At 40.9% G+C, this 19,589-nt stretch overlaps 1 protein-coding gene across 6 annotated transcripts in view; it reads right to left on the reverse strand.

The window, feature by feature from the left end:
• ablim1a (actin binding LIM protein 1a) overlaps positions 1–19,589 on the reverse strand; it is a 42,115-nt gene that overhangs the window by 4,485 nt on the left and 18,041 nt on the right. For 3 of the 6 annotated variants that reach the window (XM_035663492.1, XM_035663491.1, XM_035663493.1), the window contains 19 exons: positions 16,824–16,961; positions 13,150–13,333; positions 12,389–12,498; positions 10,409–10,535; positions 10,189–10,282; positions 8,136–8,223; positions 7,550–7,614; positions 6,375–6,452; positions 6,044–6,202; positions 5,750–5,794; positions 5,391–5,426; positions 5,152–5,281; positions 4,418–4,537; positions 3,513–3,617; positions 3,103–3,150; positions 1,443–1,583; positions 606–691; positions 289–412; positions 22–83 (listed from right to left, as the gene is read on the reverse strand). In XM_035663492.1, the coding sequence (XP_035519385.1) occupies positions 22–83; positions 289–412; positions 606–691; positions 1,443–1,583; positions 3,103–3,150; positions 3,513–3,617; positions 4,418–4,537; positions 5,152–5,281; positions 5,391–5,426; positions 5,750–5,794; positions 6,044–6,202; positions 6,375–6,452; positions 7,550–7,614; positions 8,136–8,223; positions 10,189–10,282; positions 10,409–10,535; positions 12,389–12,498; positions 13,150–13,333; positions 16,824–16,961 (1,940 nt within the window). Of the gene's footprint in view, positions 1–21; positions 84–288; positions 413–605; positions 692–1,442; positions 1,584–3,102; positions 3,151–3,512; positions 3,618–4,417; positions 4,538–5,151; positions 5,282–5,390; positions 5,427–5,749; positions 5,795–6,043; positions 6,203–6,374; positions 6,453–7,549; positions 7,615–8,135; positions 8,224–10,188; positions 10,283–10,408; positions 10,536–12,388; positions 12,499–13,149; positions 13,334–16,823; positions 16,962–19,589 lie in introns of those variants that run through there. The other 3 variants (XM_035663496.1, XM_035663495.1, XM_035663497.1) reach the window with 3 other exon arrangements.

Raw genomic sequence — 19,589 nt, forward strand, 5'->3', positions numbered from 1 at the left:
TTAGTATGAGTGAGCGCTCACCCGATGCAGCCCATTCCTTCCATAGCCAGGCAGAGAGTTAGTTTTGGTTGGAGAAGTTGGATCTGAAAAATAAATATTGTCTAAGATTTTGACCCAAATCAGGCACATTTATATTAACAGAGAATTTTTCAAATCACAAATAAAAGAAAGATTAATGTCACAGAAAAACAAATGCAAAGATCTTCAAGTGTTATATAGCACAGACTTTGTGTTACGGTACATTGCTGACAACTCAGGAGCATATTAGCTGATGAGGCTGCTCTGTACCTGCGTCACAGTTGGTCTGTTTGGGGTCGTAGCGCTGAGCAGAGAGGCTACGTGCGTGACGCTCCCTGATCTGCTCTTTTTCCATCTCCTCCTTCAGGATGAGCTTTCCCAAACCAGACTGAATCTACACACACATGCACACATTCAGATCATTTACCATATATCCACATTGTGTCTGTGACACAAACATTTAGGATGCAAAGCATGCATGTTTGGCTTTCAGATTTATGATTAATGGCGGATATACAGAAAATGCAATAACCAATGTGTGTCTTTATGTTGGTGTTAATTTGAAGTTTCATGGCTATCTCACTGACCTTGCTGAGATGTTCCTCCTGGAGCTGCTTTCTTTTCAAGGCCTCTTCCTCCTCATCTTCTCTGGATCGTCTCCTCCCTTCTGACCCTACGGGTGCCGTACACAAGCCCAAGGAGTTACATAAAACACATATATAGACACCCATAAAGACAGACACACATCTTTCTGGAGGAAACCATGCTTCACATGTATTCGTATAGTAAAACCAGATGAAATGTTTCATCCACAGTTCGGTTTTTGAGAAAGACTGAAAGATATGGCTGCTTCATTCGACTGTAGAGCAGTGAGGAATACACACAGTAAATGAGTAATAGACAGACACACAAATGTGAGACAGAGTTGACGAGACAGACAAACAGAGGGACTTATCGAAATATTTGGCTACACTGACATGATGGATGTTTACACTTCATCATTCATGTCAAGATTTAGCTGGATGTTAAATACACAGAACAGCACAATGTAAGACAGACAGACAAAGGTCAGTTTGAAGTCAGTCTCAGTTATCTCTGTCTAAGTCATTTGTGGCACTATTGTGTAGAGCTAGTGCACCCATCATGTGCAGTAAGTGAACGTAAAATGGTGAAACTGATGCTACCTCAAGCAGAAAATAATATGCCAGCAACAGAAACCAAACAACGCTTCTGCTTTGTGCAAGCAAAACATAAAGGCGAATACTGTAACGCCTGAATAACAGCGTGAGATCGGAGTGAAGCAGGGATGCAGTTAAGCTTTTGGGGCAGCTAGAAGGGAGAAACAAGAGTTAGGTTGTGGTAAGGTGTCTATTGTACCGCTAGAAGGTAGCAGTGCAAGCATGCCCATTAGGAGCCTACTGTACCTAAAACAGCGAGAGAGTAGGGCCAACGGTCGCCCTCACTCCGTGAGCTGTCGTCCGGAGAGGGAGCATGGGCAGCGGGGAAGGTGGCGGATCTGATGATGTCATCAGCAGACTTGCTTTGGCGTGCTATGGCAGCTGTATCTAGGTTGGTAACCATGGGAACTGATCTATCAGTGTCTGGGTCACAGTCTCAACCACAGGTAAACATCTTAGCACCATCTGATCGTCCGGCTTAAGGATAATTTAATCCTGGTCATCTTGGTTTCAAATATTTGCCGTCTACAATGCAAAAACATTCTTTCCTAACAAGTCACTGAAGTCTGGATAAAGCCTAAAAATCTAATCTTCTGAAATAAGTGGTGGTGAAGTGCCAGTGGGTAAGAGTCTGCAGTTTTAAGGATGTTTCAAGGGTGATTTTAGTGAAATCTTGCAGAAACAAGATTAAACCTGCTCAAAGAAACATCACTTAATCAAAGAAAAATCTCAAAACCAGCTGGCGTGCATTGTACATAAGTGAAATCTGCTCAAACCATTGGATTATCTTTTCAGATCCATTTTAAAGAGAGACTATGTAGCTTCCGTCTTACAAATGAAAAGTTGAGCTCATAAGAAACAAAAGATATTTCAGTATAACTGACATTACTGAGTCCATTTGCTGACTTTTCTCTACTGCTGTAAGCACCTGTCACAGACAAATATTTGAGTGGTTTTATCGCAAAACGAGTAAACATAAAGTATATTGTAGCTACTCAGGAGACATGTTCGTGCGATTCCTCTTTTACTTATCAGGTTGCCTTTAACGCAAATTAATCCTGAAATTGTCACAACTTAGTTACATAGTCTCGCTTTAAGCAAAGGCTGACTGTAACATTACTACTGTGACTTGTTAAAATGCATAAAGGGCTGTGTAAAACAAGCTACAGGTCAGACAAAAGAGGATTGGAGACAGACTTCAAACAGTGCTTATACACTGACACTGGGGGTGACTACATGGTTAGATGAATACACAGTTTCAGTAATTAACAAAAGCATTTTCAATAAAGAGCCCATCAATAACATAATTATCTAGAGCAGTGGTTCCCAACCTTATTGGTCTGAGGTACTCACATGTCATATGAAATCACGTACCCCTTCATCAATTCCCACCAATCATCCAAATGTCATCATCCAATCATCCAGACTATTGATAATATAAATGTGAGTATTGAACTGCCAATATTTAGTTTGGTTTGGTCCGCAATCATAACTACTCCAACCATTTCTCCATTACTTTTGACTATTTCCACCCTTTTTTCATTACTTTCAGCTATTTTATAAATGTATCCATTACCTTTAACTACCTGTTTAGACTTTGCTTGCTTGGTAACTAGTTTTCATGCACTCTTACATAATTGCAACAGGGAGTGTTCAGGTGTTACAGCTGACTTAATGTATGGATACATTCTTTTTATCAAAAAAAATTTTTTTGTTTTTCAAATTTGCTGAGCTACTCCATTTAAATGAAATACTTCCTGGCAAGTGCAGAAGTAGCCACTGGGGTACAACGGCCCCTGGTTGGGAATCACTGACACTAGGGTATTACTCTGAATTAGTACTCAGACAGACATTTTTCACTTTCCTTCTTCCAGTAACACAGGCCATACTATAAGAGGAAAGGTACCGTGTTGTTTGTAGATGGGTGGTTTTCTGTAGATGTTGCTCCCCTGATCTGAAAACATTCAAATACAGACAGACATTTACGGAGTGCCTCTCTTATAGAAATTAAAAATCTATTAAACATCTCAACACAGTAAACACCATAAAATGATGCAGAGAGATTACATTGAATTTCACCCTTTTTCCTGTGATACATCTGTATAGTTGTGAAAGAAGACGGGAAAAAGCAAAAGCTGATCCCAAATGGGGTATAATGATAGATAGATAGATAGATAAAGATAAGATAGATAGTTAGAATAGATAAGATGATAGATAGATAGATAGATAGATAGATAGAAAGAAAGAAAGAAAGAAAGAAAGAAAGAAAGAAAGAAAGTAGGGACGAGCAGTGACAGGGTGCGCTCCAGCTCCTACCTGGGAGGTGGAAATGTTTAGGGGTCAGAGAGAGAGGCGGGGTGACCGGCCGGCTGTCGGGCCTGAGCGGGAGGGGGGAGCTCCGGCCACTTGGCGGGTCAGTGCCTCCAGTGAGAAGAACCAAGAACAGAACATAAGCAGGGATACTAAAGGGGAACCACAGTCTGAACGGTGCAACACACAGGGACCAACGGGACCAGTTGACCAGTCATTTTGAGCGAATGGGAGACATTCTGGTTGGTTTTGATAAATGCAGTTCATGGAGCTTTATGTGCAAGATGAAGGGGCAAAAGAGCGTTAAACTAGCAGAGTTTAAAATAGCGAGATTAAATGCTTGAGAGATGTGTTATGAGTCATGAAGTATAATGTCTGTTAGAGTGTTGTATAATATGAATTCACGGTTCAATATCAGTTCGCGGTTAAGAAGTTAATACCTCCCAGCATGCAACTGCAAACTTATATTACAAAACACTTCTTTTTATCTCAGTCTTACAGTTTACTGGAGTCTGGAGACTCATTCTGATAAGGCAAAAAATCATCCATCATCCAACATTCGGGGGAAATGTCAGTTTGGATATTGGATTTGGATTACTAGTATCTCCCAAGTGCATGCAAAGCTGCAACACACAAACACAAAGAGCCTGTCAGCTACTTTGGCAGAGGCTGTGTTAGACAAAGGTGAATAAGTGCATGCTAGTTAGTGAAAAATCTGTGCTTTGGCTGCATGGGTTTGACCAAGACATGGGTTTGATCATTCAGGATGACAGTTACAGTCTAATGAGAAATGGCCATGAGTCCAGAATGACAGATGGGGCACTGAAAAGAGGTGGCATCCCAGGTGACGATGGACATGATGTGTCGCCTTGGGGCGGGGTCAGTGGAGAAGAATGGAGTGGGGCCCTTACCTTGGCTATGGGGGAGGAAGTGGTGTCTGAAAGGGGAGGTGGGGCGGGAGTCACTATTTCTGGAGCCCACACTGTTACTGCACAGGGAGGAGCAGAGCTTCTGCATGCCTGTCAGAGCCTCTGCAGGGAGGGAGGGTGTGGGACAGGGGTCAAAACCCCAGGACCAGGCAGCAGAGGTGGACGATTTGGGGAGGAGATAGAAGGTGAGAAGGTGAGGGACAAAAGAAAAGGAAGATATACAGGAATCAAATGTCGAAAAGGGGAAATAAAAGACACCCAAAGTGAGAGGTAAGGAGTATTCAAGATGAACAGTAAGAAACAAGGAAAAGTATTACACGCTAAAATCAAACTTTTTTAATGGAAGGAGTAGCAAACTCAGGAGAAATCGTGTTGTTAAAGGTGCAAAATTGACTTTAAGGTTGTTATTCTGCAAAAGGAGGGATTGTCTATCATGTCAAACCAAAGCGTTACATGAAAAAAACACAATAACATAACAACACAAAGTCAATTTTGGTGAAGTTCCCCTTTAAAGTGGTAAATAGATCAGAAGGACAGAAATAAGAACCTTAAGGTGGAGGGTCAGTGAACTCGTCCACAGTGTTTTAACTGCTGTACCTGACTGGCAAAGAACTCATCAATCCACCTTATGAAAACCCTGAAATCACTGTAACAATATACGTTTATGCTAACACACACACATACAGCCAAACAATATGGTCTAGTTAAGTACTCACCTGGCCTGTGAAAATGCTGTGGTGACCGCGACAATGTGGGGGTGTAACCATGGCGATTATAAACTGGTGATCCTATGGAGCCCTGACTGGTGGACCTTTGGAGGATGCGTTCCCTCCTGTCATATGAGCCCTGACACACACACACACACACACAGGTTATTGTGCACACTGCTGGGATAAATGAAAATACTTTACATCTCAGACAGGGGAAGGTGAATTTGACCAAATGGTATGCTCACCTCACCGGGCGGGGTTGGCGACATGTTTCTTGAGGACTAGGAAGAATCAAACAAGTCGGAGTTATAACTTTGTTTTTAAAACCATCTTTGAGTCAAGACAGTCTATCTAGATAATATTAGACTGCTCCAGAGAAAAGAGCCCAGGCAGCCAGACATTAATATCAGAGCATCATAGTGTTAAGAGGCTTTAAATAACACCACTCTGTACCAGGACTGAGAATGGACTGCTGATCTTCCACATTTCTGCAAGCTGCATACCTACAACGCACATGGTCTCTTTTTATGTGATGCACACCTCTGTTCTTTTCTTTTCCATTTAGGATCATTTATCATCATCAGCACACTTTGACAAATCTTACCTTGTCATCGGGCAAAGGGGAACGCTCCCTCCTGGCAGTCTGGAGCTGTGAGGGACACAGAAGTTCAGTACTGTATAAAATCTTTTATTAAAGCAGATTGAAAAATCTCATACAATCAGTAATTTGATACATTAAAATGGCTTTTCTTCTTTTATCACGTGGAAAAATCCCACTGAAGGAAAACTCAAGCAAAACAGCGGATGTTCTGAGGTATATTTGCCTTAATGCACAGTACTGTATGTGCATAAAGATGGCTTGCATGCAGGAAAAGATCCATGCGGTCTGTGTGTTTACCTCTCCCACACTCTCTCGTCTCTCCTCTCTCTCATCCAGGGAGGTGGTGTACAAAGGTTCATAGGTAATAAGATCAGGGCGCTCAATGTCATAAATGGCTTTGACTTTTGGAATGGCAGCTAGGTCTCTGTAATCAAGGATCTCATTGTCTACTTTTGCCTAGGGAGACAAATAAAGACAAACATGCATACACACACAAGGGTAAATGGAGATTACTACTGTATTTACTGAACAAGGTCTCACTGTCAAAAAAGGGAATTTCTGACTAGAGAGACAGACGATCTGTATCAGAACAATCTATTTAGACATATAAGTCCATTACATTTCTTACATAGATCGTGTGACCCGGTGAGCCAGGTATGCTTGAACCAGGTCTGGAACAAATACTCTCGGATGACGACCTCGTAGGCTGTAAGAAGAAAACACACAAGCGGCTGTTAGTCACAGTGACGTCTGACAGGCAGTCAGTCTCCCATGATCCACAGCCCCCTGCCACCTGCATATCACCATGATTTTTACCCAAAACACTTCAACACTGCACCGTTTGGCTTTCTTTCTGTATGAGCGATGAGAGGGAACTGCAAACCCTGTATTTATTTTTCATTGATTACATGAAGTACTTTGAAATACTAACATGTCATCTCATGATTAGGTCATTCATTTGCAAATTTGCAAAGTGAATGAGTGCTTTAGCGCTGTGATTTTATGTTTCTAAGAACCTCATGCCTGTTTATGGGAAATGAACAGTTTGGATGGCAGCAGCAGGTCTGAATGTAGCATAATTAAATGAGCTTTTTGCCTAATGGGTAAATGGGGATTTATAAACGATAAATTAGTCATCTTTGCTATTGTATCTGCTCCTCCAAATGTGTGCACATCTTTGTCTCATGCACCTTTGATATGAGCGTAATCTAAGGTGTTAAAAGACAAGACTGAATGGCTCCATATGACACACAGAGGACACTGCAGGCTGTCTCCAGCAGATGGCAGCATACAGTGCATCGTGTCCTATGTATATGGTGGAACACAGGATGATGCCATCTCATAGCCAATAGCGAATACAGTACCTGCCTTTCTGTTTTTTGGAGGAATAAGAGGGACGGAGGCAATAGCTGTGGAGGAAGGGAGAGGGGGGTTCACAGGACATCACACAGGGGTTGTGCCTCTCCAGCCCGACTCACAGTTCACACATACATCAAGGCAAACATGTAAATATGTAGATGAACAAATATTTATACACACACATACATGCAAAGGCCCATACACACACATACACACACACACACACACACAAACGCTGCCTCAATAGGGAAGTAATTTAAACCACATTAGGTTAAGGATTAACAGTTCAGCGAGGGAGCGGGAAAGGCCCATGCAGAATCCCTTGTAACATATTCTGAATTTCTATCTTTTCTAGTTAAACATTGTCATGAGACATGAACAGAAAGGTGCTTTCAGTCGAGACATAGTCATGGTCAATGGAGTCAGTGACACCCAAATTCCTACCCGCTCCCTGTGTCTCTCCTCTGTTCTAGTGGTGTTCTTGCAGCCAGGATGCCAGACTGTTGATCCTGAGGAGGAAGACGGAGAGAAAATAAATTTAGAACAACGTTTGAAAATAAAGTATATTCAAATTATTGACATATTTGGCTTTTTTCCATATGCGACACACTGCTTTTATTAATTAACGTTTGTTTATCTTCTGGATATACATAAATGTGAGTGACAAAAGCTGGAAGACAGTATATAATAACAATAAAATTGTGCAAAAGAAAGTTTAAATTCCTGCACACTGACAGCACTATGTTAATTGGGAAAATGAAAGACCTACATAAATGAGTGGAGGCGCATAACAAATGCAGATGCTCCCACACAGGGTACAAGGGGTCACTGAAGGGTTTCGGTATGAAAATGATCTGAATCATTAGCCAGATCTCAACCCAAATGAACACCTATAAGAGATTTGCCAGTTGGTTTTAAGTGGGTTTTGAAAGGGTTTCATATCTGAAGCCATCTGCTTTAGTTAAAAATGAACCAAAATTGAGTAACAAAGTTTTAATGCGACAATGACAACACAGGTAGGTCCGCCCACCTTGCAGATACATCTCTTCGCCTTCTGTGAACATCTGATTGCACCTGCTGCATCGCGCACAGCTGGGGTGGTAGTGCTTATCTCCTGCCTGGAAAACACAGAGTGCACAAAACAGACTTGACATCCCAGAAAAATGAAGATCAATGAAGCCCGCAGTAAAGCAAGTGAAGCAGAGCAGTGACTTCCAGGAAATAAACCTGGCGCTCCACCTGCTCTCAGCTACATTTCTTTCCTTTAACACCCAGACCCTGTTAGTGCAACGGATAGTTTCATCAGATCCTGTGTAGCGGTAACTGCTCTCCCTCCCTTCAATAAGAACTGTTGATGAAGTTGTGGCACTGGGCAGTTCCCCTTAAACTGGTCTGCAGTCTTCCTATAAATAAGGTGTTAGTCAACAGTTCATGTGGGAATGTGAACTCATGTAATGTATTCCAGCCATTATCTCTTTCAGTAAGGAAATGTTTTCCTTATTGAATATGACCACCATGACATCTGTCTGTTTGACACAGTCAACCTGCCGCCAGATATCTGAGTGTTCCTCTTTGTGATAACCCACACAGTGCAATCCAATAAAATTATCTGACAGCTAGAGCACCTGCATTTTCATCTACACTGATGTGGCACTTTGTATGCAGAGTGCACCATTATAAAGCCTGTGCCACTTTGACCAGGGGTGATAACTACCCAAATGAAATTCTGCCTGCTGTATAACACTCCTCAGTAACATTTGAGCTGGCAAGTGGCCACTCAGAGATATGGAGCCACTGACTAATATTTGCATTTTACTGTATCAAAAAGTCAACAGACAAACTATAGCCGCACCTCCTACCCAATACTCTCCTCACGTACACTGTTTAACTGAATACCTCTCTCAGGGATGACAAAGGTACTTATGTTATATGTGTAGTATGCCATTAAATACTCTGCCTATTTCTCTCCGCTTTTAATAGCTGCAATAATTACACCTGCTTTAATAAGCCATTCACATTGCACTTCCAGAGGAGCTAACAATATGCAAACCCACCAATGGCTATGTGGTATTTGACCTGGGTCTTGGGTCAGTGATTAGACTATCAGACAGGCTTCTATGGCTTTGGCCCCACTGATCCATTGGCAGCAGCTCAGGGGTGAGATGCCGAGGCCTTTTCCTATTGTCATAAAGGCCTGCCTTAGTGCTGGATTACTGTAAGCCTGGCTGGCTAGCAGTGACATTTTCATACCATTAAATGACACATAACTCAGTGTCTGATTGGATCACTGTATGCAGAACAGACAGACTAGCACTTGTTCAGGAGACCAGTGAACAGAGAGAGCACCAAGGACAGAGGTGCTGGTGATGTTTTACATAAACTCAGCTCAGACAACGTTAATAATGCTTAAACAAGAGTTTCATAACAACCACATGACATACAGCATTAATGAATAATGATCACTTCTTGAATGTCAGATCACATTGGGTGTTTTATATAATATTTATATAATTTGTGGCAAAGCAAGCTTGTATGAGTGTGTGCAAGTGCAAACAGAGTTTGAAAGACCTGAAAATCTGCTAAGAATTAATCTTTTAGTCGACTACAGTCATGTCAAGAGTCTATTTGGCACTGTGATGAAGAGATTACACCAGAGATTATCAAACTACATTTCACAATTACACTCCGATGCAACATCCGCAGAATTTAGATGTTACAGCCAACTCTCAAAATGTCTTAACCATGTACTAATTTATATGTACAATGAGTAAATCCAGAAATAATGCATTACAAACAAACATTAATATGAAACTTACCGTGTACTTTCCAAATGTCTCTGCTGTAAATGTACTTCTTAAATAAATATTAAGTAGTCAAATTCAAGAGAAAGTATTTGTTCCCCTAGAATGCTTTCAAACTTACCTGAGGCAGGATTCCTATATAATCCAGGTGCAATATTAACTCTTTGTTCCCACATCCCACATCAGATAGCTGGCTGCACAGAGAGCATTGTGCCTGTACAGTTCTAGGGAGCCAGTCAGAGGGATGTTGAAGCTGAAGTATGTGATGTGTCTGTGTCTTACCTCTAGCACCTTCCCCGTGATGAACTGATGACACGCTTCACACTGAACTCCAAAATGGATCTGGTAGTCCTTCTCACAGTAGGGGGCGCCATCCCTGAGAGGAAAGAGACAAATCTAAACACCAGGGACTTGACAGTGAAATATCACATTGTGTGTGAACCTTATGCTGGCCTGAATTTGACCAAATAGCCTGTAATTACAGTGGATATGAGCTGCTTACTTGCTGATGTACTCCCCGGTCAGCACTTTGCTGCAGGCCTTACACTTAAAGCAGCCCAGATGCCACTGTCTGTCCAGTGCTAGAAGAGCCTGTCCGTTCTTAATGTCTCGACCACATCCTGCACAGTCTGTAAAAAGCAAAAGTGGCACCGCTTAAACAAAACACATAAAGTGTTCTCACAACAAAATTCGAAGGAAAATACCTGTAGAGTGAATTAATGCTCGCTTGAAAGCTTGTTTCGTGTAAAAACACAGCCTTTAATGGGCTCACAATATTAGCCAGGGGGGGCAAATTATTGCATGCAAAGTGAGACATCTTGTCAGTTATGACCCAAGACACTAGATGGTGATAGAGGGTAACCAACAATGTTCTGACAGCTGCCTCTTTCTATCATCCACATCTCTCTTACCAGGGCTCTAAAAGCTCCATCTATATCCAAGTAGGATCCCGAGGCTCTAAAAGTGTAAGAGGTTGGTTTCTAAAAGAACAATCATCCTGTCATCTCTTCTTTAATGAATAGAGGATGAAAGCAACACAGAGCCCACTGCAACCACGGAGGACGATAACTACGTAAGGCATAACGAGGTTGCAACGATGACGTGAGGAGAATCAGCATGCCTTATTTATGGGTGACCTTGTCTAAAAGCTCTTCAAATGCCAACAGAGAGACCAGTGGGGGTGAAAGAAAGAGGGGGAGACAGAGAGAAAGAACAGGAAGAGGAAGAGAGGAAAGAGAAAGAGGGAGGATGAGAGGAGTTGGAAGAGGAGGGGTTTGAGGGCTGCACATTCCCTGTTCCAGAGCAAAGGAAATGCATGGCCATGCATTATTTAGCAAGGCCTGTCTTGGTGTTATTCATAAAGGAACATGGCTGGTCGAACACTGCTGCGTTTACAGAGAAGAGCGGAGAGAGGTAGAGGAACTCTCTGAATGATACATCATTCAGTCTTCAAGCATAACTGGGTTGCAGGAGAGCTTCTTGCAAAGTGTATTCTGCAACACTTTAGTAGCATTGTACTAGCTACATACTGTTCTGCACATACTTACCTAACCTACGTTTTTCCTCTTTTATATCCCCTTAAAAGGAATAGTTTGAAATTTTAAGAAATATGTTTATTTTCTATCTTACTAAAAGTTAGAGGAGAACACTTTCTTATCGGTCAGTTCAATCTGATATGAAGCTATAGCTTAGCTCAGCAGCTGCTGGACAGAGGGGGAAACAGCTAGTCTGGCTTTGTAAAAGCACCTACTACACCTCGTTAGTTAAAACTCTGCTACTCAGAGAACTAGGGTTATGCAAATAAGTCTCTACTAAAAACAGATTATAAAAACTAAGCTAATTGCTGCTGGCTTGAGCTTCATAATTACCGTCCTAACATGAAAGTGGTACCATTCTTGTCAGCGAACTGTCAGAAAGAACACAAATCACCACTGGGTGAACATTTCAAACCCAAACTCCAATGTTTTAACTGCACCATTTCATAAAATTGAAATATTCTAAATGTATTGGGCTTCATTTTACACACATTTCCCCAAAATTCAGCCTAACAGTTTTGGCTTGTAAACTTTTGGATCTTCACTCCACTTGTGAAGGTGTTAATATTACCAATTCTATATTTATAAGTATATATAAGTCTTAAATTGATTGGAATATATTGTTCTGTGTTCAATTAAATTTATGGTAATAATGCGTTGGCAAGATGACTGATGTAGATCTGAAAATTATTCTTCACAGCACAAATATCACAGCTAAAATGACAACAGCCACATTAAATGTCATGTATGAATCACAGCTGGGTTTTTTTCAGACTTTTTGTTTTTCTAAAACTTTTTCAAATTCCTTCCAGTAATCCATTTTCACTTTGAATCCTACTGCAAACTTCACAGTTCTGAGTGGAAGCCAAAATAGCATCATGTAAAAACAAATGCCCTCCTGTGCATTAAACCTGTGTGCATGTGTTTAATAGACAATGGCTACTTACTGCTGGAGCCCAGGATGTCCTTTGGTCCTGGAGACATGGGCTCGACACAGTACTGACATAGACAGTCTTTGCCGTTAAAGGTCACCCTGTCCCCGGCAGGGAACGGTCGTCTGGAAGCGGGGTGACATCAACAATTGGTCAACAAGACATGAGCTGTGGCCCCCGTGGTAAGTGTAAGAGTTTATTAGCTGTGGCTCGCAGGCTGTCTGACGGGGCTCAAGATGACAGGACCTGATAGTGTGGATGTGTGTCAACACTGTGTCCCTGAGGCCATTTAGTCAGATGAAGCAGAGTGACACACAGCGTGGTACTGTACAATGTCTACTGGAATTCCTTTTATTATACTTACTTATTATATTATAATTATTCATATGATTCTAAGCATAATTTAATTATTACTGTATTGAAAGGCTGTGCCCAAATGCAAGAAAGTAAGATCTGGGTAACTCTACAGAGTAACATTTGTGAAACGGAAAACAATGAGAAAAATTTGGGCCAAGTTTAGCCAGAGATATGTTTTAAGCATAAATTCAATTCGGAATATTGAGGTACTTTCATGCCTGGTTTCCTATTAAATTATTATTGACCTATAGTGCTTTCCAGGCCTTTTTAAATGGGCATGTCCCTATTTTCTCCCTTTAAAAGCATTTCCCAAACCGTGATATAAATATCTATGTATTTTGCAATGTAATTCTAGTATTTCTACAATTTACAAGTTTCTCTGGCTTTATCAGCTAATGTAAAATGAGTTTGTGTCTTACTTGCAGATGGTGCAGACGAAGCAGGCAGGGTGGTAGGTCTTGCCCAGGGCAGTGACCACTTCCCCCTCCACAAAGTCCCCACAGCCATTGCAGCGGGTGCCGTGCATGCGTTGGTAGTCCAGTGTGCACAGATATTCTCCATTCTTCATGAAGAAGCCCCCCTGGGCGAGGTCACAGCCACACACTATACAGGACACACACATTGGGCACTGCGAGTCAGGTCATTTAGTGCTTTGCCCATATAAAGCATCCAACCATCAAGCCAACCAACTCCTCCACGCACCAATGGCTTTGTTAAGACTCTGTGTAATCTTGAGAGGCTCGCTGACTGCATGAAATGGATGCTGACTAAAACTTCAGTGAAAAATAGATTTGAATAGCTCTGTGTGTTACTAAGTGAGGTGTAACGTAAAATCCTCCATCAGCGGTGTTCACAGTCACAAGAAGAAAATAAACCTGAACCTTCTCCCTTTGGAGGAACATTGAGGTCTCGTGTGGATTAATCAGCACAACTGCTGCAAGGTCTTTTCATTGTCAGTGCGGAGGTTGACTGTTCAATACAACAACAAATCTACAATTGTCTAGCCCAGGAAATGACCTTGATCTGTTTTTGAAGATAACTGGCTCTAAATACTCCATACTACACTGTCAGTCTCCAATGAGCTTCCTTCCATTCAATTATAACCTTGTCATCTACACAAACATGAAAGACTGGCAAAGGAAGAAATACTACTGAGGGAACAATTGAGAGTTTGGTATGGATATCTTAATGTTGGTGTGCCGTTGTTATTGGGTTTTACTAATGATCATATGCAAGATTGGCTATATCAGAGGAAATATGGCATTCAAAAATTGGAATGTGGGATATGATAATGGCTTTCATCTCTGTGATATCAAACTGAGAGGTGACTAAAGGTTTGTGCCAGATTTAAACTTCACATTGACCATCCCCTGTGCATGATAAAATGTGTAGCAGCACTGTGTTGCTGTACTAAAGCACAGCAATGCTTTGAGCTAAATGCTAATGCCAGCATGATAACAAGCTCACAATGACAATGCTGATGTTTAGCAAGTCTAATGTTTATCATCTTAGCATTTTAGCAGGCATGAACATTTGCTAATTAGCACTAAACACAAAGCACAACTGAGGCTGACGAGAATGTTTTTACACATTGGGTAATAAAACAAATTACATGACAATCCTCCAATAGTTTCACCGCAATTCTTCTAACAGTAATGGTTGAGACATTTCACTCAAAAACACAAATGTCAACCTCATGGTGGCGCTATAAGAAAAGCCAGGGGATCATCAAATTATCAGAAGTCACATTCTAAGAACGATAAGTGTCTGATGTATGTTGTGTAAACTCCACATATGGTTTTATCATGATACTGACATAATGTACAGTATTTCAACCACCTAATGATCACATGGGCCATATAGTCCTCCGTTCCACTACCACAGAGTGAGTCTGGGAACGTAATAGCCTTTTGGAAATGCCACAACTAAGAGGGGAAATATTTTGAAGTCTGAGGTGAATGGTCCTAATCATTCTTGTGCAATGAGCCACACTTAATCCTGGGGATGAATGAGAGGGAGTGACAGACAGAATCAGATTTAATTGCATTAGGGCTCAGGGGTGATGAGATTAGCTTGTAAACTAACTGAGAGAAAACCAGCAGTGGAGATTTGGTGGCCTTTGACTGTGATGTCCAGCAACCTCAGATTTTCAGCAGATGCATGCCCATTACATTAAATGCCTTTTTGGAAAGAGAAGAGGGTGAATTTATGAAATTGAAATGAGAGTGAATTCAGGGAGGTTTTTCTTTTTGCATTTCGTGGAATGAGATAAACACGTACAAAAAGCAGCTGTTTGGGATTTGTCTGCCAAGGGATAGTATCTGTTAATAATCTTTGAGTGTCAATAAGCTCAGGCAACCTGGTATGACTTTTTATTATTAGTCCTACAAGTTGGAGACCAGTGGAAGTACATTTACAGAAGTACTGCACTTAAGTACAAATTTGAGGCACTTTACTTGAGTATTTATGCAATTTTATACTTCTACTTCACTACATCTCTATTAATAAATATTGTACTTTTTACTCCACTACATTTGTCTGACTTTTTAATTTAAAGATTCCATATGCTTCCTGTTAAGTTAAAACCATGTATGCCCATATTTGGTGATTTTTAATGTGAATGTTTTTGATAAACTGAAGGATTAAGTGTTCCTTTACAAGCTGAGAAAGTCTCCTTCTTCTTAAGCTAAATAAGCTATTTAAAACCCCTCTTAGATTAGCTGGAATTGTCATTGTCATTGAAAACAGGCTCTTTTCTGAGTTTTTTAGAGATACGTGGTTCTTACAGGACAGCTATGCTGCGAATGATCTTGATGTGTTGCTGTAGTAGTTAAAATAAGCTCAGGCAGTGAAATGCAATGTACACATTAATGCAGTAGTAATATTAATGCAAAAACATAATATATAATAGTAAAACACTGACAGGGACTATTTCACTGCACAATGAGTACTTAAATACATTGAGCTGATATTACTTAACTGTTGAGATTGACAACAGGACACATACATTAAGAGCCAGGGCTAGGACAGTTTGTCTTTTGGTTATTAAAGCCATCCTCGTGGCTTCTTTGACAACTGCCAACTGGTGTGAGCATACACACACACACAAACACATACACTTTTAGTACCACCGACTCTCTAAAGGCATGTATATCCACTTGGAAAGGACAGAATTAGTTACTAATCTCAGTGTTTGCTTGTGTTATTCTGGGCCTTTGGTGAACTAAGCTAACTCTCTAACAGTGCTCCAGTCACAGATTAACTACAAGGGCTTCAGGGTTCAGCCTGCAAGACTGCTCGGTTGGCTGTAGGCGGATACATCATAATCATGTCAGAATGCCAGAAACCCATCAGTAATAAGGCTAGACACAGAAGGATTTGCACTGTCACTTGTCATAGCAGTCTGGATGTTACTTTAATTGAAGTATGAAGGTCTGAGAAGTGAATATGAGTCATGCTTCCATGTATCCCCCTCGTTAGTGAAGGATGGAAAGGACGTTGTGGCCTTTAGGGACTTGTACTGCTGCTATCTAACTTTGTGTGAATGGAATACTTTTTGGGACAGTCATGGAAAAAGAACAATTTGTTCAACAGTACTTTTGTCTTTTTACCTAAAGCGGCATCAGATATGACTCCTATATACACCTGTGAACTAACACACTGCATCACAAGGGAGAATCATATTTTACAAAACACAACTGTAGTCAACATAGACAGCATGCACTGAATGAAATGAAGCAAATGTCCTACTATTGACAGTATCAAATTAACTATGAATTTTAAAACTTCACACCTTAGCTGCCAATTTTCACACAACTCCCACATTCTTCTTCTCCTGTCCAGAAAATACTCATCTAAGCTGTCTGAAGGCTCATTTTTAAATTGTAAACAAATAACTTATTTACCAAAGACTGGTATTTTTCATGATAATATTAGGGTTGTCTCACACAGAGTAAGGCTGAGCCAAATCACAAGTAGTAATGGAACTCATTCAACATTTAATTACAAAAAAGGTCTGATCACTAATTTGCAACCAATTGTCATTATTGACATTCTTGAAAAGTGTTCATGAATTAGCTGTGAGTTACTGTACCTTTACAGGTGAAGCACTTGAGGTGGAAGTGCTTGTTCTGCACCCGCAGCACCTCGCCCTTACATGGCTCCCCACACTTGTAGCACTGAATCAAGGGCTTCTCTGTGGAGTGGTGGTGTGTGTCCTGCGCATGAGCCACTGCAAGAGAGAAGACATTAACATTACGATTGAACTGTGATGTTGATGAGTCATCGGTTGTCGCTGCATGTGGTAGTCAGTGCAGTTTTTCTAACATTGGGTTTAGTAGTTGTTGTTTTTTGTGTTTTTTTTTAAGTTGTGTTCATCTGAGGACACACAGGCACAAGGGCCTGAATCTGCAGCATCACACAAACACCGGCGATAAAGACCAACTGCTGAGAGCCTGTCAGGGTAAGAGAAGAACAACATTGAGAGGGACAGCACAACTTGGGGTTCATAGCCCAGATAGGCTCTCTAGAGAGTAACAACCTAAATATAGTCTTACTTGATCAGTGGAGGATGTAGAGTCAAAATGCTGAGAGAAGCAGGGCTTGGTAAATGGCATGCTAAAACGGTATTGATAAAATCAGATTCACTATTAAATTTACAGTCCTTTCATCCTCAAAGGAAAACATCATGGGCCATTAGCTATCTATGCCTGGTTTATGTTCCCAGTAATCAGTTTGCAGTGCAGGCTATACATGGCTTCTTTTTGCTAAAAGTTTTACCGTCAAACACTGCTTGAGATAAACTTCTGTCCCATGCTAACAAATACACTGAACAACACTGAACACTGAAGTGACAAATATGTTTTGAAGCTACGGATTTTTACGGAAGTTGAAGAGTTCCATCCAACCCTGTTTATGTTAAATGTCATGTAATCAAAGTTCATCCTGAGGGGAGGATCTGACCCAACTTTCATGGATATCCATCTAAGAGTTGACGAGACAAATCATACAAAGGTGTATATGTCAACCTCATGGTGTTGCTGGATGAAAAGTCAAGGGGACCACCAAAGTCGATAGATAGATCCACTGTGTGGGACGCATGAATGTCTGTACCAGGTTTTTAGCCAATACATAATGTTGAGATATTTCATTGAATACATAAAAGTCAGAGGACTACCAAAGTCAGTAGGCATCATTCTCTGGGGAACACGGATGTCTGTACCATTTAACGATAATCCATCAAACAGTGATAGAGAGAGATAGAGAGATGTTTCAGTCTGAACCAAAATTCTGGACTGGCAGGCTGACATTGATATCCCTAAAGCCATGCTGGTGCTGCTAAGATGACTACAAATGGCAAAAATCCTACTTTTGAAGGCAAAATTTTAAATGACTGGTTGCACTAGCATGCATAGATCTTAATCTGTGTAAAGATTTAGACATCACTTTTTTAATGTGACGTATTGTGGCAACCATCATAATTATATAAGACAGAGAAGCTATTATCAACTTGCTATATCTCTATAAACCGTATCCAGTATTATCTTTAGATCCATGATATGCCTGTGGCCCTCCTCAGTATAAAGTTTGGGCGTCCCTGACATAGACAGACATTCATCCTGCACTACTGTACAGGACGTAAATACTGCTGCAGTGCCGCACTGCACACAGCTTATCAGCTATTCTCAAACCAGCAGATTATTTCACATTCAGGACCATTAACTAGCAAGGCAGCGTCTTTCTTTCATCCTCTCACTTCTCTCTCTTTTTCAAACAAAGATGCACACACACAAACATGCACACACACACGCACACTAAGAATACACATGAAAGAATCTTTGCTCTTTCAGCTCTACAATGAATCATTAGTCTGCAAGGCTATAATAAGACACCACCAAAGGCACAGAAATAGCATCATGACCAATCGATGGTCTACCAAAGAGACATTACTCTGGATTATTGATGACTTGGCCTACCTTGCATCCCACTTCTACGGTTGCAGCGGCTGTCTGATATTGAGAGACAGTTTAATTGCAGTAAAAATCAAATCACCAAGAGAGCCCAGTCTTCAGAACATTATTTTCTTAATGAGACACTTCAACAGTCTTTGATTCATCCTCTGGAGGCAGTCTAAAATGTCCTATGCCAGTTCCTGTGGGTACCATTCATAGAGCATCAGTCTATTCATAATTCAGATTGAAAGGGAACTGAGAGAAGTTGTGAAAAACAGTGAAAGGAGACGAGATAACAGGAGGAAGGATGGAGAGAATGTGGGTACGAGGGGCTGGAGGGTGGAGGATCTTTCTCCCCGGTGTCTCTGATGTGATTACACTCAGCAGGACAATGAGTCATCTCTGGGTGAACCAGACTACTGTGACAGTTAGTCTCAGCAGCTCTGCGTGTGACATCGCACCTCCATAGAAAAACACAGCCCATCTGGGTAACTCCACTCTGCAAAAAATATATAATCTAAGAAGTCATTTTAAGCCTTGTACACACTAGTCACCCTGGAAAAAAATGTTTATTACAACTTGGTTTGGTCAGATCAGTAATGATAACCAAACCATAAGTAATCGCTAAGTTCTTGAAACACAGACATTACTACAACAAAGTGCGACAGGGTGCGACATATGAGCCATTCAGACTGGTTATTATTAACCACTGTGAGAAATCAAAAGCAAGCACATCCAAAAATCACAAATAATCTGTCAAACTGTGTGTAGCAGTAAGTACAAAAAGGCCAAAGCTGAAGGCCTATGAATTGTGATGGATGCTTACAATTAAAAATGTGCAATTTTACCATTGTGCTTTATTCTCTCTTTCAAATCAGTTTGATTCGTTAGGGTTGTCACCCCATTCC

This window comes from Morone saxatilis, unplaced genomic scaffold (assembly GCF_004916995.1).
Source record: "Morone saxatilis isolate NCDOM2014 unplaced genomic scaffold, NCSU_SB_2.0 Contig19, whole genome shotgun sequence".
NCBI lineage: Eukaryota > Metazoa > Chordata > Actinopteri > Moronidae > Morone > Morone saxatilis.